This window comes from Spea bombifrons, chromosome 4 (assembly GCF_027358695.1).
Source record: "Spea bombifrons isolate aSpeBom1 chromosome 4, aSpeBom1.2.pri, whole genome shotgun sequence".
In the NCBI taxonomy this organism is placed as follows: Eukaryota; Metazoa; Chordata; class Amphibia; order Anura; family Pelobatidae; genus Spea; species Spea bombifrons.
In genome coordinates, this window is record NC_071090.1 from 100252466 (window position 1) to 100273359 (window position 20894).

Below are 20894 nucleotides of genomic sequence, written 5' to 3' on the forward strand. Positions count from 1 at the left end.
AAATCAATAAATCATACCTATGGATATCTTAGCAACACAATCAAAACAAACTACCTATAGAAATCATTAGGTAAGTGAATGAATGCAGTTAAACATTAACAAATTAACCCTTCAATGCCAGAATCAAGTCATTACATATGCACTAGCACTGAAGGAGTTAAAACTAGACTTGGGCACCGGCAGAAAGTTGGTGTTCGTGGAAAAAAAAATTCTCCGTATTCGACAAACTATGTCTGTCTTCATCCTCGCCTTCGACGAAATTCGTCCAACATTTTCGTTTTCGGAAATCCCATTCATCCATCCGGATTGCCGTGGAAACAAGAAATCAAATAAAATTAAAATGGTGAGATTCTCCACTTTTTGTGTAGTGAAAATGGCGGCCATGGTGACAAACAAAGATTTTTGTATTGTGCACATTTGTTCTCTTTTTCTTTCATGCAATGTTACATTCATTCATTCATTCGAATGGAATTCGTCATGAAAACGCATTCATACAAAAATGAATAGAATTCTGCGATTTTTATGCCAGAAAAAACTAGACTTGTGCATTCGTCTTGGGGCGAACATGAAAACGAACACGAATAGTGCGTTTTCGTTGTTCGTCCTGTAGAAGCGAAGATAGCGGCGATAAAACGTACAGGTGCACTTCATTGGTTGATGGCGGAGGAGGCCTCTGCAGGCGACCAATAGAGTTGCTTGTACGGACATTTAAACTCCTGTCGCCAAAGCTGCTGTGTAGTCAGTACCGCGTTAACCCCGTGGGATGAGGTATAGCGCAGCTTGCTGTTTCTCTATACTGCCATCCACACAATGCCTGCCCCGTTTGCTTGGCTCTGCCCACATTAGCCTCACCCCTTCCTTTGCTCCACTTCTCAATACTCACTTAGTTACCCCAGTCTGACTTATTATAGAGGTGATAACAGCACGGTCCCTTTACATTTTCTGCCAATCAGTGGCAAGAAACACTGGATCACTGAGGAGGAAGACAGCTGCAGGGGTTTCATTTTTTAAATTTTAGTTTAGTAAACCGTCCCTTTAAACGTTATTTCCCCTTCGTGGGACAGTGTGCCCGGTGTTGTACAGTCAGTAGCTGGTGAACAGATGTTTACAGATCTGCATCCTGGAAGCGGGGGGGTGATGAGTGTTATTATTACGAGATGTTGAAAATCTCTTTCATACCTTTGTTAGTGAACTCATGGCTAAGCAGACATTTATACATATTAACACCCCCATTGCGTTGTGAGAAGGTTCGGAACGGACCCCGTGTTTCTGGCACCCTGTCACATGGATACCGCAGTCTCTTTAATTTTCCAAGGCCGCTTATAGCCAAACCATTTATACCGTTTGCATCCAGTTGTGGAGATAACGGAGCTGCTCATTTTATAACGTTTCCACAGTGGGTTAAGCCGATCTTCTCTCCAAGGTTCTGCGGTCAAACCAGGAAAAACATAATGAAGGTCAGATGCTTTGCTTACGTCCATAGTGCTTGCCGCAGCATTTCTGCTATCTGCCGTAGCTCCAGCGGTCTGGGTAGATTACCCCATGCGTCTGACCCAAGCAGCACATCACGTACCTTCGCCGTAGTCTAGGGACACACAGGTCACATGAATTTTAGTGGTTTCAAGGGGAGGCCCGTATATATTGTGCACCGGTATAAGTATCTGCTAATGACACCGTTAGAGTAAGTGGAAAGGTGATTCTTCTTAGAAGGAGGATGAGCTTATGGTTGCCAGTAATTTTGACCAGGTGCCAGAATATGAACGATGGTCCTCTTTCTGATGATAGAGTGTTTTCAGACCATATGAGATAGAATACGATGGGGAAGAAAACAAGGCATGTCATCAACATGGAGCTATGGAAGGAGGGACTGGGGAAACATAATTAAGAAAACATTAACAATATATTGCAGGATTAAAATATAGAGTTACATAGAGCGGTGAAGCTGTCACAGCTTCTGGATTTCTGGGTATTCAGTATCGCACCTAAAGGGCCAAGTCTCTAGGGTTTCAGAATCTGGTGACTTTCGCTGGCACACAATATAAAGGTTCTACAAGATATCCCACTTTGGACTTTCCCCCGCGAGATGACAGTCGGTAGGTACTCCAAAGCTGGTTATTGCTCGGCAAACGATCCTACAATTTCCATCAGCAGAATGACAGAGGTCTGGAGGACTTCTGAATCCCAGGGAATCACCTCGTGCCGGTATACAGTAGGTTCTTAAAGATATCCAGCATTCATTGGCCTCCATACAATATATTTGCCAGCATTAAATAAAGTGATGGCCGGGCATCGAATGGAAAGATGGAGACGCAGAAGACAAGCAGAAAGCTGCATAAACCTGAGGAAAGAGGTTTCTACCGGGCACTTCCACCGGGGCTTCTATGGCTGAGCACCGGAAGGTCACGTCACACCGGCGCTCGGTCATAGAAGCCCCGGCAGCAGTGGAGGCTGCACGCATCGCGCAGACGTTAACCGGCTGCCAGAGAGGAGGATCCAGGTCTCCTGCAGCGCTGCGGAGTATCTGGATCTTAGCCTTATAGTCAGCCCTCTATTTCAGGTCGGATTATAAAACGAGGGGTATTTTTCAGATCATTTGCTCTGAAAAAAACTCATCTTGTATTCGAGCAAATACGGTAATTACAAGGCTCTCGGCCAAAGGACACAAGCTCTTCTTCCACATCAGGACACCCCATGAGACGTGTTACTGAGATTACATACAACTTTTACACGCCAGGCTGCTACGTAGCAAATTGCCATCATGGCCGCTAACTTGGTACCTGATGTTGCAAGAATAATTTATGAGTGTGTGCTCATCGGCATTTGCGTGTCACCCGTAATGAAAGAGACACCCGTGCCAACACACATAATGCAAATCAATGATAATTGCGTGTGGGATAATTGCGTGTGGGACACACGCAGGGCAGGGATACACAAAGACAGACACAACAAGAATCATTCAGTTGGCATTTTAACAAACAGACCACAAAATATTTACAGCATATTTTTATTATATAACAACCAGGCCCAGGGGGGCACATGCACCCCCCCATTACATACGTATTTACACGCACACACTTTAAACACATGCTTACACCCTTGTTAAACCACACACTCACACGCCAATGTACTCCACTCTATGAATCACACATTGCTACAGTGTGCCAGCAGTCACGCCATTAACACAGTGTCACGTAACATCATGTGGCGGAACGGGGCCTGGAAGCGGGCAGGATGGACCACCAGCCCACCTTAACCAAGACAGGCACGTTAGTGTTGCTAGGGGGAGCAGCAACAGTACAGACCTCCATTGCCTTTTCACCTCCAGATCAAACGAACTCACCAACCAGTCCACACTTCCGGGGCACGGGGACAGTGGCTGAAGATCGGCACAGTCCCACAAAAACCAGGACTGCCGGGGGGGGGGTATGGACTGAGGATAATCAGTTTACAGTTGGGCTGATACAGAAGATCTTGGTTGTACACCCGGTTTCTGCTGCGTATACATACATTAGGGCTGTAGAACACTGTGGTGCACCCATACCTACCATTCTGAGCCTAAAATAAGCAGAGCACGGGGGGGGACTTGGGAGCTATGGCATTAACAATAAGAAACAATCCCCTTATAATGTGAGACATGGAGGCACAGCGCCAAGCACGCTGCCATCACATTCATCAACAGCAAGGCCAGCAGGTAAGTGACTCGGCACCTGCAAATCCCGCAACACCCACACACAAGCGTCAGGCGTTGGCGCTACATGACCTCACCGCCTCAGACCCCGCCCACAGACAGGCCTCCTCCCACTCGTCCCTGCCCAGTGACGTCACCGCACCCGCGGCCTCCATCTTGAAGCCGCGGCCTCAGAGTCCGCTCCTCCCGCCCCGGGCAGCGGCCTCCCCGGTATCCGCCTTCATCGGGCGTCCGGGACCAGCACCGGCCAGGGTCAGCATGGCGGGTGAGAGAGATGCACGGGGTGGGCGCATGGCTTGGGAATTGGGGAGGGGGCTCGGGTTTATATACAGTGAATCCGGTATCTGTGCGCCATCCGTGGACGAGGATGATTTTCACATTAAGTGTCCCTCATACCCCGAATGGCCGTGTAAATAAACCCATGTAATGCATGCATTATGTATATGTGTCTATATTTATGTATCTATATGTAATTCCCGCCCTATGCTGAGGCGTGTGCGGCCGTTATATGTGCACTTTGTACATATGTGTGGTGGCGGTGTATGTATGTTCTGCTCATCACTGCGGAAGGTTTTATGCTTTTATCGTTACATACCGATAACGTATTCTTACTACATACCGGTGATCCCGCAAATCAGAGGCGCTCTACATAGACACAAGTGTGCCCGGAATGTACCGGCACTGAACATCTGCACTAACGGCGGTGGGGGGGGGTGGGCAGCAGAGGGTGGGATGTGTTCGCAGGGTGTCTCACCGGCTTTTATATATGTGTATATGTATGATATATATGTGTAATATGTGTGTGTGTATACATATATATGTATATATTATGGTGCTATTAGAATTCCACCCCGGTATTAAACATGTCAGATTACCGCTTGGAAAAGATGCCCTGTTAGTCTGCCACCTGAGGTGTGATCTGGTACCTGCCCCAGTCATACCTATAGACGGGGTCTGTTGTCACGTATTTGCCCCTTAGCTGGTTCATTCGCAATAGAAGCCCCCCTGTAAATAGTCTCCATGCTCTGCTTTTGGCCACGAGGCCCACTGAGTGGGAACCCAGAGCGGTGGTGGCGGGCGCAGCGTCTACATCTCATTTTATTTATTATTTTAGATGGAACGTATAGATTAGTCACGCGTTGTGGTGTTTGTTGAACAGGTTCTGGGGTAATGATGTGTGATGACTGCGTAGCACTATGCATCTTCTATAAGCAGCCCTGCTTGGAGGGGCTTTCTAGATACTCTACACTTTGGGTGTTTTCACCTTCATTCATTCGCAGACGCGGTTCTGTAACCAAGCGTGAGTACGTATACGTGAGAAGACACGGTACGTTATCACCTCGACAGGCTGCTTTCAGTGTCTTCAAAGCGTTGGCCTCTACCTCGTAGGGAAGTGGTCTTCAGCTTCATGACTAGTAAGCTAGGAAAGTAAGAGGGGGTGATCGGAGATCATCCTTCCAGCAGAGTAGGTAGCGGTTAATGGGAGTTTAAACATGCATGGGATAGGGATAATTCTGATTCTAAGAAGAGACCACTTCTGGCTGGGTGTCCAGATATTGGAGCTTGTTTGGGGCCCTGGTTAGGGTATAGGAGAGTAGTGAGTGAGGGGTCTGGAGTAGTATATACAGAAGAATGTATTAAGGCGGTGTATGCACTCTATCTGTCCGTGCTGCTCACACCATTTTTGATCACTGTGCCTCTGAAACAGGATGTTCATTCATGAGGTCTCTGTGAATGGGAGCTGGTTGTGCTGTCTCTCTTGGCTGTGAATGGGAGCTGGTTGCGCTGTCTCTCTTGGCTGTGAATGGGAGCTGGTTGCGCTGTCTCTGTGTGTGAATGGGAGCTGGTTGCGCTGTCTCTGTGTGTGTGTGAATGGGAGCTGGTTGCGCTGTCTGTGTGTGTGAATGGAAGCTGGTTGCGCTGTCTGTGTGTCTGTGTGTGTGAATGGGAGCTGGTTGCGCTGTCTCTGTGTGTGTGAATGGGAGCTGGTTGCGCTGTCTGTGTGAATGGGAGCTGGTTGCGCTGTCTCTGTGTGTGTGTGAATGGGAGCTGGTTGCGCTGTGTGTGTGTGTGAATGGGAGCTGGTTGCGCTGTTTCTGTGTGTGTGTGAATAGGAGCTGGTTGCGCTGTCTGTGTGTGTGTGTGTGAATGGGAGCTGGTTGCGCTGTCTCGTTGGGAGAGACCGGGAGATGCTGTTCGATTATTACATTAAATAGCTTTCGATTCATTGATTAGTTTGCTTTAGGAGATGCCGGAGTTGCTTTCACTTTTAGTATCACGAGGGTTGCGTTTTTCATTGTTCAGTAAATTGCTATGATATTTTTGTGTGCTGATCTCTGATGACAAACCCGGTAGCGGCACCAGCACCTAACTTTTTGTCCGGTCTTAGATTGCTCTCTATCTAGCCTTGGTGTCATGAAGAGCTGAATGTCCTGTGACAAAAAGCACCAAACCCCCCCCCCGCCCTAAAAATCCATCTTTAGGACAATAGACATGCAGTTCTGAGAACTCTTGACATAAAGCACCATAGAGAGCTATCTCGGCCCCCAGAGACCTCAAGGCTTCCAGCGCTCATTGATGCAGGAAGCAGCAGCACAAAAAGGCTTTATCTGCTAAGCAGGGACTAAGCGAAAGTGTAAGTGCGCATAAAACAGAATATCTTATAGGATGGAGAAACTATCCCCAGGTCAAAGTCTCCCAAAGTCAGCGCTGTTCTTATTTCTTGTTTTATTGAGTTGACGAGTTCAGGTAGATCCAGTTTCCTAGACTAGGAACTTTCTGATCTGACAATCGTAAGTCAACCTTTTCCCAGCTTTGCCTTTTATGTGCATATAAAAGGAAGAAGATACATTTCAAATAACTGCTAGAAATATGTTCATTTGTCATCAGCGGTGCTCCAGCATACAGGGTTTCATATCCCAAACTTTCCTGAGTACCTCGGCAGTTCAGTAAAGTGTTTTCAAAGTATCTACTAAGCTTTATGTAGAATTTCCTCAGGTTGTCACTCAAGCCTTCTTCCCTCTGACTGCTTTCTCCTCGTTGTACGTAATTATCTGCCCTTTCCATTTTCCCCACTCTACCAGAAGGGCTTCCATTGTTCCAACCCCCCCCCCCATCTAGCCTTCCTGGCAAATAGACCCCCCTCCCTCCATGGAAATGACGTGATCCTTCCCTCCAAGAACTGCATGTTCCCCTGATCTGTATTAAGGGAGCAGCCCCTCCCGAATCAATAGGGTTATTGTACACCCCTTCCCCATTCTGCAAGCTAACAAAGAGATTGTCCCCATCATTCTATACATGCGACTCTGCCCCCCCCTTTCCTCAGGGAGGACTCCTTTCTTTGCACATACAATATAGCTGAGGTGGGGGGGGGGTCTGCTCCCTCCCTCCCTTATACACATCCTTTCTCCATCAAAGAAAATCACATCTGTCGCCAGAGCCCAACTATTTAAAAGATTAAACGGTATAGGTGGCTATTAGATTATAACACGTTGGCGCTGGGATCCCCCAAAAAAAAAAAAACTCGCTGAATGCGAATAATCCGACCTGGAAATTTCCACTAATCCGTGACGGTCACTTAGATCCCTGTGTGTTACACGTGTAGTTCTGCTGGCTGCTGCTATTATTGCATGCCCGCGCGCTATTAGGCTCTAAACGCTGTCAGTCTAGGCATGTTGTTACTTGGCCCGGTTCAGGTTCATGCCTCTGCCGTGCGAGCCGCTTCCCGACTCCCCTGAAGGGTGAGGAGTTTAGAGATTGGAGACGCGGCTCCTTCCTGTATCGACGGAACCAGGAACTGTTTTCTCCGAGGGCGGGCGGTGCAGGATCTCTGCGAATTGCAGCTGTATTCCCAAGAGCAATGTTCCAGAAGTTCTCTCCGCGAGCTGTCTTCCTGGGTAGCCTCGTTTAATGCGCGGACGCCGTCTGCTCGGATGCTTTTGGCGCGGATCTCTCCTCCTCCTCCGTGTTGGAGAGCAGCGGTTCTCCTCTCTTCTTTCAGCTCCTCCTTATTGTCCTTTTATTATAGCCTCGCTCTCTGATTATTTTGGGCTAAAAGATCAAACTTTTTTTCAGAATACTTTTTTGCTAGAAGGCTCTCTGACTGGAAGTGAAAGCTGCGAGCGTGTCTCGATGCACGCCTGGGAGCGTCTCACTCGCGATCTTGGTTTTGGGTGCGGCGTACTTGCAAGTTTAAACCGAGCCCGAGATTTGGGTCGCGGGCCGGAGGGCTTTAATCTCGTGCCATTTGGGTAGCTGGATTTAAAGAAGTCTTCTGGAACGTGCTGTAGGAATAGATGTCTCGGATTAACGTCGATCGCGTTTAAAGGAAAATGTCCACCCTGTGGTGGGAACTTTTAATGCAGCGATGGATGCTGTATCTTCTGGCTATCTAATAAGTAACATAATGCTCCCATTGCGCATGTTGATTGATACCTATTGATTACCTATTTTAGTGTGTATTTGTTTTGGCTCCTGGTATAGTTCAACAAATTATTTGGCTTTCTTTCCTATTGCTTACTGGCTCTTTGTGGTTCCTGAAGAGACCAAAACTGACTCTCCTCGTGTAGTCTTCCTTTCCTGTGAGGTTAAAGCTCGCTGGGTTCCTCCACGAGTAATTTATTTCAGTAACAATTGGTGGATCTGTTTGATTAGATCTCTGAAAGTCGTCGTGGCATCTAAGCATCAGAGGAGGCTTCAAAGTCTACACTGTTGGCTTGAAGGGCCGACCCTGCTGGCCCTGCATAATGTATAGCCATATGCACGGGATGACTTACAGGTTTAGCCATGGACTTTAGGGCAGTGTAAGCCCTTCTTGCAGGAGACGCGTCCTTGGTTGGTTTGTAGTGTCTCCAAGTGTACTTGCGTTAGCTCTGTGCACAGCCCAACCCCCCCCCCCCCCCCGGTGATCGCGTGGTACGAGTCTGCATCGGAAGTTTTGTAAAGGCTGCTGTCTTTGTCAAGTTGTAGAATTGTTTTGGGGCTTCCTGCGTCTCTCAGTTTTTCCATCCGCTGTTTTTTTTTTTTTTTTTCCTGTTTTTGTGCTCTTTAGTATCTGTTGAATTTTCTTTCTTGGCTCGTTGTTCTCCATGTTTCTTACTAAATGCCGTTGTTTCCCTTGCAGGAGCTGGCGGAGGCAATGATATCCAGTGGTGTTTTTCTCAGGTGAAAGGAGCTGTGGAAGACGATGTATCGGAGGGTAAGTCATGGATGATTCCAGCTGTTACTAAAGCTCCGAGTGCAATTTATTTTATTTTATTCTTGTTCATACATGGGCAGCCACCAATAACTCCGCAGTCCTGAAAGGACAGGTCCATCGACTGAGCGTTGTGGGAGTTGTAGTTCCACAAGAATGACCCGTCATAACTTCGAGGCACTCCATTGCCTACTCATTGGCTTCTGCTCAGGGATTTGCGTTATGTTTTTATATGAGGATTTCCACCTATAATCTATTGGCAAGTTGGTGATAGAGTCCTGTCAATCACCTAGCTGTACGTTTCTTATGCAGGAGCCTATGGGGGACGGTTCTGTAGCAGATCGTACACGACACCTGCCGCATCACTCTTCCGCTGCTCTCCACGCTTCACACCATATTGGCTGCTAGAAGCATGCGCAGGGGGGTTCTTGTTGGAACCCCTGGAACCATTAATCAGCTCAGCCCTGAAGCCGACTGGTGGCGAGTATCTTGCGCATGTGCATTGCTGATCCGGGGATGCTTTAGGTGGATTATTCCTTCTAAGGATTTTCATCCAGGGATCGAGGCATCTTTAACACAGACTTTCACTCTTTTACTCTTGGAAGAGCCGCACAGCAGTTACCGCTATCCTCTCATTTTACACGACGGCTGTGGAGCTCCTAAATTCTGCGCATGTTTTATCTTAACCGTCCTTGTGGTCAGTAGATTGTAAGCAGAGTCCATGTCATTCTTTACGGCACTGTTGGAAAGACAGGAGGCCCCGTGTTGCTCTTCCTATTATACGAACAACACATTCTGTCCGGGTCTGTTGGCACAGAGCATCCGCTCGGAGTCTAGTCCCGAAATTCCCTTTATGTTATAAATACATTTTTTTAATTTTTTTTTTACTTCATGCTTTAAGATATTCTGTTCTTTCCCTTGATGGTTGTTTGTTCTCCCAGTGAAATTAATGACAGCAATCAATCCTCATGTATGTAAGTTGAATGATGTGATTTAAATGCTGCTTCTCCCATTAATGTGAGGTTAGTTCAGTAGGCAGCAGGAGGAAAAAAGGATGGAAGAAAGCATGCGCTAAAATGCATTGGAGTTCATGCCAAGTGGAGTACGACGCGAGTGTCACCGCAATATCCATGAAGCTGAAACTGTTTCATCCGTTTTATCCCCCTTAATCAAGTCTTGGTCGGCAGTAGTCGGCTCTCGGTTGGTGCACAGTATGTGTGGTTGTGGGTCTGTGCCGCAATTTGCAAGTTATTGTTATAAGTTTTCACTGTGTCCGATGTTTTTGCTTGCGCATGGTTGAGGGCGGTGCATAGATCTGGCTTCAGTAATTTCTAGTCGGCCCCCCCCCCCCGGTGTATTTTCTTCTCGTAGGCGCATTTTATGGGTTGAAGTTGGCAGTAACTCTCTTAAAAAGAAAAAAAAAAAAAAAAAATATATATATATATATATATATATATATATTGTTGGCAGTGAGTGTTTAGCCGCGCATGTTGGTGCTCATAGGATCATTTGCTATGTAACTAGGGTACATTAACAACATGGTGAAATATTTATGAATCCCAGGCACTTCAGATGGGTCGAGGCATGTCCCGGTGGGATATATGTGCCAGATAGCAGCATGGGCCCGTTACAGAACCGGTGGCGTGCTGCGGCCTTTCTCATAGGTTATGCACACAATGAATGCGTGGGCTTTGGAGCCAACCGTGTGTCCGCTTCCTTCTCTTGTGAGAAATGCACAGACTATGTATACACGTTCCTATGCCCGCTGCCAGCTTCCCAGCTATTATTTCCAAGAATGTTACTCATTGTGCGCGTTGCTTTTCTTTCCCCTCCTTCTTCTGGAGGAAGGAAGTGACCTCGCACCTGTCCGGTTACTTCTGTTTCCTGTAACTTTGCCTTCCTCCCGATATGCAGTGGAGGAAGCCTAGTGTAAAGCACTAAATGGTTAATACCATGATCAGGGAATGGCACACTGCCTCGGCAGAAGCGCATTGGAACGCCAGTTCTATACGCTTCACACAAAGGTGTGGATTCTTTTTTTAGAATGTGGCTCCATGGGGAAGATGCGCAGGAGGAGGGATTTCACTGACTGCGAGGGGAGGGCCAGTGGTTGCCATGCGGAGGTGGTGGGCTGTGCTCGGGGTGGGGGGTTTGGCACCGCTGTGATGTATACCGGGTCAGGGGTTGTTGCTGTGCTGTGTATGCAGTGCCACACGTGCTATGGTTACATGCGTGTTGCTCAGGGGGCTCGATGCATAGCAAGAAATTGTGCAAATAGAGGGCAAAGCGTGTCAGAGGAATGCAGGCGCTGAGAGCGTGGTGACCTGACAAAGAAGAACCGCTGGGGTGGGGCAGCAGAGTTCATGGATCCGGGGGCAGGGAACAAGGTATTTATTTCTCAGTGTTGAGGAATAATATTGCTTTGGGTTGGAACCGAGGTGTTGGCGCTGCAGGGTCATCGGAGGTGAGATGCCCTCTTAGGTCCTTCTTAAGATCGGATGTCCCGCTGTTTGTGTTTATTTAGCTGGTGTTACCCAGAGATCTCGGTGCCCTGCATCGCACAGATTAAAGTTTATATTCCAGAGCCCCTTCTGTTTTCCATGACAGGAGCTGAGCGAACGGACCAGTAATCCCTTCCTGCGGGCTGCTGTACATTCTGTGTCCACCCACCCCCCGCACAGACGCTGCCGCCCCTGCTGGCATTTAAAAGGGAAATGTGCGAGACCTTTAAAAAAAATTTAAAAAACTCCAGATACTTTAATCCATAGGTGAAAACTGGTGCTTTTTATGTGGGGTGGGGAACCCAGGATAAAGTGTGTGTGTGTGTGTGTATATATATATATTCATATTAGGGCTGCAACTAACGATTATTTTAATAATCGATTAATCGGCCGATTATTTTTTCGATTAATCGGATAAAAAAAAACAATATGCAAATTTTTCGTTTATTTAAAAGAATTTAATGAACTGGATGTTAAAAAACAACTTAAAATTTACATTAACATTCTTATTTTGTTATGATGTAATAAAAAACAATATTTTCAAAGTACAAGAACCCAAACACAATATTTATGAAACAAAATAACCCCAAACATTCTGAAAAGAGGTGGACTATTACTGTTCAAGAAACTTTGCCCCAGCACTTTGCACTTTGCACCCAGCACTTTGCACCCAGCACTTTGCACCCAGCACTTTGCACCCAGCCCTGGCACTTTGCACCCAGCACTTTGCACCCAGCACTTTGCCCCAGCCCTGGCACTTTGCATCCAGCACTTTGCACCCAGCATTCAGCACTTTGCACCAGCACTTTGCACCCAGCCCTGGCACTTTGCACCCAGCCCTGGCACTTTGCACCCAGCCCTGGCACTTTGCACCCAGCCCTGGCACTTTGCACCCAGCACTGGCACTTTGCACCCAGCACTTTGCACTGTGCCCCTGCACCCAGTCTCTAACTCTGCCCTGCACCCAGCCCTGCCCCCACATTCTGCCCTGCCCCCACACTCACACTCTGCCCTGCACCCACTCTGCCCTGCACCCACACTCACACCCTGCCCTGCATCCCCACCCCCACTCTGCCCTGCACCCAGTCTCCCACTCTGCTCTGCACCCACACTCACACCCTGCATCCCCACCCCCACTCTGCCCTGCACCCAGTCTCCTGCCCTGCACCCCCACCCCCACTCTGCCCTGCACCCCCACCCCCACTCTGCCCTGCACCCCCACCCCCACTCTGCCCTGCACCCACACTCACGAACCGCTCTGTGCGAATGGAGCCACTCGCACAGAGCGAACCGCTCTGTGCGAATGGAGCCACTCGCACAGAGCGAACCGCTCTGTGCGAATGGAGCCACTCGCACAGAGCGAACCGCTCTGTGCGAATGGAGCCACTCGCACAGAGCGAACCGCTCTGTGCGAATGGAGCCACTCGCACAGAGCGAACCGCTCTGTGCGAGTGGAGCCACTCGCACAGAGCGAACCGCTCTGTGCGAGTGGCTCCATTCGCACAGAGCGATTCGCTCTGTGCGAGTGGCTCTGTGCGATCCGTGCACATAGACATGAAGAATACTTACCTCCGGAACGCGTCACATCCGTCACGTAGCTAAAAGAAGGCGGAGACTGCAGAGCGTGTAGCAGAAGCGGGGAACGCTCGCGGAGGTAAGTAAAAGGAGCCGAGTGCTCCAACAACGAATTGATCACTCGATTAATCGATAACGGAAATCGTTATCGATGATTTCCGTTATCGATTATTATCGATTTTATCGATTCGTTGTTTCAGCTCTAATTCATATCTGTTCTGATAGGAGACGTGGCTACTGATTGCCGCCTGTGCCGCTCTGGATTACGTGTCGTTGGGACACCCGTGTAGTGATTGGGTGACGGGTCGCTTCAGGGCTGTGCGCTGCTCCTGTCGCTTTATAATGTGACGGGACATAACAAGCAGTGCATCGCTTAACCGTTCCGACTTGGGGACCCCGGCCCAGACGAGTTTGTGGCTTAGTTGGCTGAGCGTGGTGTGCTTCTGCCTCATGCAATGTCTCCGCATTCTCTATATAGACCGGTATAGAGGGGACCTGTCCCGTGTGACATCCCGCTTGGATATTAAAGGGACCGGGGCGTCGGTTTATCGTTTAGATCAAGACTACGGGCCAACCCGGTGACTATTCTTTTCCCAAACTTGAATACCTCCACCCAAAGTGAACTCCCAGACCAGTTTTCCCAGTCTAACTATCTTACCTGTTGTTGCTGTGCCTGCGCTGGAAGTGATTCTGAACACATCTCCAGTGTTTTTCATTCACAGCTACCCAGTGTTTCACTACCCGATTTATTCACTTAACTGGGTGTTTATAGGAGCGTTTCAGTTTCATCTCAGTGAGGTCACTTTAGTACCCTATAGAGTTCAGGGACATAGACGAAAAGGTGCCGTGATGCCCATCATGCAGCGGCAAGGACATCACACTGCACTCTCCCCCGACTCCTGCATTGTTGAAAGATTGCTGGCGCCGCTACGATATGAATGCCGCACCGCTACAATATGAATATGCGATTGGGCATTCCCTTCCAGCAACAGGGAGGTCTCTGGACTAGAGAAGAGGCCTGAGAGGGTCTTTCCAGAGCCTGCTGTGATCTGACTGCTCCCCCTGCTGGCTGATCGCACACCTTGCCATCAGCAATGTATTTAAGAAAACAAAGATACATAAAAAATAATGTATATCTTTGTGTTTGTTTTTTTACGTTGGCTTTAATGTTTTATGTATTTCTATCATTTTAAAAGCATGCCCTACTGGTCCTGAACACCACAACATCTGATTTTGTTTTTGTACATCAAGTATAGAAAAAGGGACTCCTAATCTAAGGATCAAGTCCTTCACAAACTCTTTTTAAATGCTTCCTTGAAATAACCCGGTCATATCGGATTCTGTTTCCTTCCTCATTCTTCTCCGTTTCGGGAGCATCGCTAAGTAGCTCTATAAATGGCTTTTGGCCGCGTACCTAATTGGTACCTGTGCTCCCCGCGGGTGACGGCCGTGGGCTGGGGCCGTGGAAATCAAATAGTTCTGCTTGGGAATCATCAAGCGACTCATCACGTATTTTGTAAGAGTGACTCAGATGAGACTATAACCTGACGCGCATTTACGGGATACAAGGGATTATTTTTCTCAAGTACTTGTGTGTAGTCAGTAGTAATAATAATACATAACTACCTGGTGTTTTTATATAGTTTTTAAAGTTTCAGAGCTGAGATCTCTGTACAAATGTAAAAATATGTCCAAAAATTTATAATTTTATCCTGTGCTGTTCCAGGAAACCCTTTGGATCTCTTAAGTACAGATGTTTCCATGAGGGTGCATTGTAGATTTTTGTTATGTTTTTATGTAGCGGTTTAGTTAAGGATTTCATGGAATCGCAAACCATGCTTTATTCGTCTCTACTGGAACCGGTAAAGTGGTCATGGTGTCTGCTATCTCTCAGTGTGACCATTTAACCTGAGATGCTGTTAGATATGAACCTCGGTGTAGCCGTTAAAGTGCAAATGATGGCTGGAGCGCCCCTTTCCAGCGTTTGATACTCGTGTAGTCCCTTTAAATTTCTATGATGTCCCCTTGCAAATGCATGAAGGGGTTTCTGCAGCCCCCCTCCCTCATATGCTCTTGCTTAACACATCTCCGTCCATTAATATGCATTCTTTCGATTATTCTTGGACCAAACTGTCCCTTTTAATCAATAAGACATTCCCAATGAATTAAATATCCATAAAATATCTTGGGGTCGTGGACTGCAGTTAATAGGGTGGATCAGTTTAAAATCATGGATCTTGTCTGCATTGGACGGCATCACTTATATATATTTCTTTCTTTGGTCGCAGCTGATATAATCTCTACTGTAGAATTTAATCATTCTGGAGAGCTGCTAGCCACAGGAGATAAAGGAGGACGAGTGGTCATCTTCCAACAAGAGGTCAGTATGAGTGATGCCTCCTTTTTGGGTAGAAATGTGAATATTTTCTTAAATCGCTAGATATAACTTATGTCGGGCCAGCGCATGTCGCGTTATCCTGAGGAAAGCCTGAATTGGCCCTGCATGATGCATAGTTAAAGTGGATCTTTCACTTCTAACAAATCACACTCTTATGTACCACAAACTGGCCTTTATAGAGTAAAAGACAAACCCACCTTATTTGTATGTCATATCCGAAATATGAGATATCTAGAGGGCCTGCACTGGTTTAACTTTGCGTTATCCATGACCAGCTCTGCCTTTGTTGCAGGAGAAGAGTGCTGGTGTTGGCTGTGTTTAATGAAGTCCAGTTTGCAATGTTCAGATCCTCCACAGATTTCCCCTTTAGTGAATAATAACAGTTTTATAGCGCGGTGACTGCCGCACGGATAGTCTGTATCGCAGAGAGTCTGGCGCCATCTGGTGGCAGAACAGCTTCTGTGTCAGTCGGACAAGCATCTTGGAAATAATATCTGAAATCTAACCATTTTACTCCATGTATTTCCTGCAGAGCAAGAGTCCGTATCACAGGGGGGAGTATAGCGTTTATAGCACTTTCCAGAGTCACGAGCCAGAGTTTGATTACTTGAAGAGCTTAGAAATTGAAGAGAAGATCAACAAGATCCGGTGGTTACCCCAGAAAAATGCAGCACAGTTCCTGTTGTCTACTAATGGTAAGCATAGCAAAAGATGTCGGATATTTCAATTGAATGAGGGGATCTGTAAACGAATGTGATGGCGGTCGAATCGAAGGCAGCTCAGCCCTTTGCTCAGTGGAGTTATTTTGATAAAGGGGTGTCCATCAGCTTTCCGAAATCTCAACATTTTCCGCTTCTGTAAACTAAATAAACCCATTTTAGTGGTGTTAGAGTTTAAAATTAGGAAGCTAACTTGTCTATTGTTCTGCAGATAAAACAATTAAACTGTGGAAAATCAGTGAACGAGACAAGAGACCAGAAGGGTACAACCTGAAGGAAGAGAATGGGAGGTACCGGGATCCAACCACTGTTACCACGCTCAGGGTGAGTACACCAGAAATCGCCTTCACCCTCTCCTCCTGATTGTGGATATTTTAACCCCTTCACGACAAAGCATGTACATGTACGAGCTGTCAATGCATTGTTTTTAATGGGTTTAAGGATTCTTAAAGGGTTAATGAATCTGCGAGGCCCCCTTACTATTTACATCAACAGTAGGGGGTTCAGCATCACAACATCTACCAAGCACTGCATAGTTCAGTGGCCCTTCGTCTGTCTAAAAGGTATCTTTTGGCTGTGATGGGTTTTGGAAAGTCCCCGAACAATCATTCAGGAATTCATTCACGTAACTATTTTTGAATCTGTTTGCTTAGCTTTGAGCTTTGAATTGTAAAGCCATCTCAGAATTCCACAAGGTATTCTGAAAAAGTGCACTATTGGTCGTTTTTTTAGGTATATCCGAGTTGTCTTTCCTCTTATTTACAGTGTGGTTTTTTTATTTTTCAGGTGCCCGTTTTCCGCCCCATGGACCTCATGGTCGAAGCGAGTCCTCGTAGGATATTTGCTAATGCTCACACGTATCACATTAACTCCATCTCTGTGAACAGTGACTATGAGACATACCTGTCAGCAGACGACCTGCGGGTCAACCTGTGGCATCTGGAGATAACAGACAGGAGCTTTAGTATCCTTTTCTTCACTGAACATCTTAAAAAATGTCTTTTCATCAGCAGTGAAAGATAACATATATATATATATATATATATATATATATGTATGTATGTGTCTGTATTTGTATGTATGTATGTTTTCTATAGTGAAAAAAAAGAAACATAAAGCAGTTACCTGACACAGAAGCTGCCCTCCTCTTCGGTGGCAGGAAGGGTCTTTGATTGAAATCTAATCAGACCCCTGGGCCGGTTACATGGGAGATCTGTGACTTCTCCACCTGGCTTTTGGAGGAGCGACGCACCAGGAACCCCTAACCTCCGATAGGGCAAACTGCTCCTGTAATGCAGTGTGGCCTAGCTCGGGATATGAAGCAGTACATATTACAAGCCTGAAGTCTGCTACTCTGCGCGCTTGCATAGCCCCTATTCTATCAGGTTTAATATATTGAATATTTTGTCTTGTGTTCATTGCATGCCTTGTGTGAGTTTGGCTCTGTCAAATCTATTTGATTCTTTGCAGCTTGCCATCCTCAGAACAGCCCCTTGGTTTCTCCTGTCCTTTTTTTTTTTTATATATATGTAGTTTTCCGCATTAGTTTCCTTCACTCCCCTTCCTCCAGACATCGTAGATATAAAACCTGCTAATATGGAGGAGCTGACAGAGGTGATCACCGCGGCCGAGTTCCACCCGCATCACTGCAATACTTTCGTATACAGCAGCAGCAAAGGCACCATCCGCCTGTGTGACATGCGAGAGTCTGCGCTCTGCGATCGCCACTCCAAATGTAAGCAGTCTAGACAAAGTTCCTCTTACCACCTGTGCCCAGAAGATCAATCAGTAGCACTTGCTTGGATTAAGACAAAACTAGTTGCGTATTCATTTGAAATCTTAGACCTTTTCCTCATGCAAGCAGCACTTTTCTCATAAACTTTGGGGGTCTGTTTTTTCCATAGTGTTTGAGGAGCCCGAAGACCCCAGCAACAGGTCATTCTTCTCAGAGATCATCTCCTCCATATCGGATGTGAAGTTCAGCCACAACGGCCGATACATGATGACCAGGGACTACCTGTCGGTCAAGATCTGGGACTTGAACATGGAAAGCAGGCCTGTGGAAACTTATCAGGTAGATAGGCAGCCTCTGTCTGTGTTGTGAAATATTTATATAAAGGGGTTTAACAAAGTACAGGAGTGAGGTTTATTTCAAAGGATGAGAAATGTCACAAGAGGTCCTAATCTAAAACTAGAGGGTCAGAGGATTAGATGTAATAAAGTTACTTTCCCGAGAGTTTGTTAGATGGCTAACGCAGTGAGGGAATTTAAATATGCATTGGATAGGCGCAAAGTTACTCTTACAAGAACTGGTTAATATGCGTGTCTGTAAATACGGGAAAAGTGGGCAGGCTAGATGGGGCGAACGGGTCTTATCTGCGGTCTGATCTATTTGGAATATCGTTTCTATACCCAGTAATACTTGGTGCTGTAGGTAGCGTGGATGTTCATAGTGTCCTCTCTCTCCAGGTTCATGAATACCTCAGGAGTAAGCTATGCTCCTTATATGAAAACGACTGCATCTTTGACAAGTTTGAGTGCTGTTGGAATGGGCCTGACAAGTAAGTACCTTATGCTTGCTTTCAAAAGTTCTGCACAATCTAGTGTGTTGCTATATATCTATATATCTATATATATATATATATATATATATATATATATATATATATATATATATATATATATATATATATATGACTTGTTAGTCCAAATACGAATGCACATGAAAACGAACACGATGGGTGTGGTTTTTTTTTTTTTTTTTTTTTTTTTTTTGTTCGGACCGATTACCGAAGAAATGAACATGGTGGCGGCAGCAAGACGAAGATGCACAACGCAAAAAATCTTTGTGTTTGTTTTTGTTGGTATCTCCTAACAAATCTTCTTGGTCCTCTCCCCATCTAGCCTACCTTGTCTATGCAGCATTGCCGAGGTTAACGGGTGTGTGAATCCGTAGGATCGCGCAAGGATTTAAAGGTCGGTGTGAGCGACTCTATTGGTCACCAGCAGGAAGCTCTTCTGACATTAACCAATGGAGGGCTGCCCTTTATTAGTTGATGCCAAAGGAGGCTCCTGCAGGGGACCAATAGTCGTTTGCACGGACCTTTAACTCCAGGAACCTCCACAGGCCGAGTTTCGCCGTCAGGAGTTAAAGGTCTGTACGAGCGACTCTGTTGGTTGATGGCAGATGGGAGGCCCCTGCCGGCGAACCAATAGAGTTGCTCTTATAAACCTTTAAAATCCTGGCGTCCTTTTAATTACTTAGTCATGGGGGGAAAAACCATCATGTGCTACATGACGTTGTAGTTGATTTGTTTCAGTCACGCATGGTTTTGAGCTCTATTGGAGTGATCCTGTGACTGGCAGTCAGCCATCGTCCCCTGGTTCATGGCACAGGCTCCAATTCATCCTGCAGTTGGATGTCTATTGGTCTTCACGGTATTTAGTGACTTCATGTTCTTCTTTGTTCCATAGTGTTGTCATGACCGGCTCATACAACAACTTCTTCCGGATGTTCGACCGCAACACCAAACGCGATATCACCCTGGAAGCTTCGCGGGAGAACAGCAAGCCGCGCATGGTGCTGAAACCTCGAAAGGTGTGCGCCAGCGGCAAGCGGAAGAAGGATGAGATCACGGTGGACAGTCTGGACTTCAACAAGAAGATCCTGCACACGGCCTGGCATCCCAAGGAGAACATCATTGCCGTTGCAACCACCAATAACCTGTATATATTCCAGGATCGAGTCAATTAGCCCTGGCCGTTTCCTGCAGGACGCTCCCTGGTCCACCTAGTTCTAATAGTCGAGCCTAGAATTCTCTTACCCTGTTCCAAACGGAAGAAAACTTACAGCAGCGCGGGAACTTTTGCCAGTCCCTCCCAGTCTGACTTTTTTCCAGTGTTTAAGGTGCCATCAAATATTATTTTTTTTTATAGCTGCGCAGGTTGAATTCCTGCTCCTACCGTTTTCTCGCCCCGCTAGGGGAACGGTTGGGTTTACTGTATTTTTTTGTGTTCTTTTTAACCATCTCGTCTGGCGAGTAGATCCTTCTTTTTTTATTATTATTTTGCGATGTCAGCTGCAGTACCAGCCTTCTCCCTATAGGATTTTTTATTTTTTTGTTCTTTCATTAAAAGCTGTTAAGCGGTGGGATCCTACAGTACTAATGGGTTTAATATGTCTAACCTCATAACATTTCTCTTCTCCTCAATTGCAAAACTCCATTTTTTTGTTTGTTCTTTATTCACTCCGTTTCCTGTATGGCTTGTATTGGTTTTTGTCCATCCTCCCACCCCACCCCCTTACTCTGTTCCCTATAGATTCCATAATGCCCTTCCTCGCCCTACCCTGCGCTGGTGAAGATCCGACCGCTGTACGAAGCACACAGGGAGATAGGTTCACCTAGGCAGGGTTGGTGGGATAAGCTTATTCCTGGAAGTCCTGATCACGTTTTAATGACGACCTGACTGTAATCACTTCTTGCCTTGTCTGGCACTGAAAGGGGAGGGGGATAAAAAAAAGACTTAAAAAAATATAAATAAAAAGCCAAAAAAGTAAGGATAAAAAAAAACTACTGAATAAAATACAAATGGAGAAATATGTTTCGTGTTTTTTTTTTTTCCCTGAAAATACCGTTTTTAGTACATTTTGCTCTAGGCACGGTTACGGGGTGTACACGTACAGCGAGGCTTTCACCGAAGGAAAAAAAACCCATGTTTTTATATAAAACCTATTTTAACATTGTCAAAGCTTTAACCTACACAGGCTTACTTGCTGCGTCGGTGCGGTGTCTAATACGGTAAAGTACAGCCATACTCA

General features: G+C 46.4%; 1 protein-coding gene across 1 annotated transcript; it reads left to right on the plus strand.

Annotated features, from left to right (window-relative positions):
• The first annotated feature begins 3815 nt into the window (after positions 1–3815).
• On the plus strand, positions 3816–20673 carry PPP2R2A (protein phosphatase 2 regulatory subunit Balpha). Its single transcript, XM_053465459.1, has 10 exons — positions 3816–3953; positions 8811–8885; positions 15247–15338; positions 15889–16051; positions 16287–16399; positions 16862–17039; positions 17646–17810; positions 17980–18149; positions 18545–18636; positions 19550–20673. The coding sequence occupies exons 1-10, from the start codon at positions 3947–3949 to the stop codon at positions 19827–19829; spliced, it is 1335 nt and encodes a 444-aa protein (XP_053321434.1). The 5' UTR covers positions 3816–3946; the 3' UTR covers positions 19830–20673.
• The last annotated feature ends 221 nt before the right edge of the window (positions 20674–20894 follow it).

Bases quoted from the DNA above. Each gene is read 5' to 3' on its own strand.
- PPP2R2A (XM_053465459.1), top strand. The intron at 8,886-15,246 runs GTAAGTCATGGA...CTTTGGTCGCAG, and splicing joins GGAAGACGATGTATCGGAGG to CTGATATAATCTCTACTGTA. The intron at 17,040-17,645 runs GTATCCTTTTCT...CCCTTCCTCCAG, and splicing joins GATAACAGACAGGAGCTTTA to ACATCGTAGATATAAAACCT.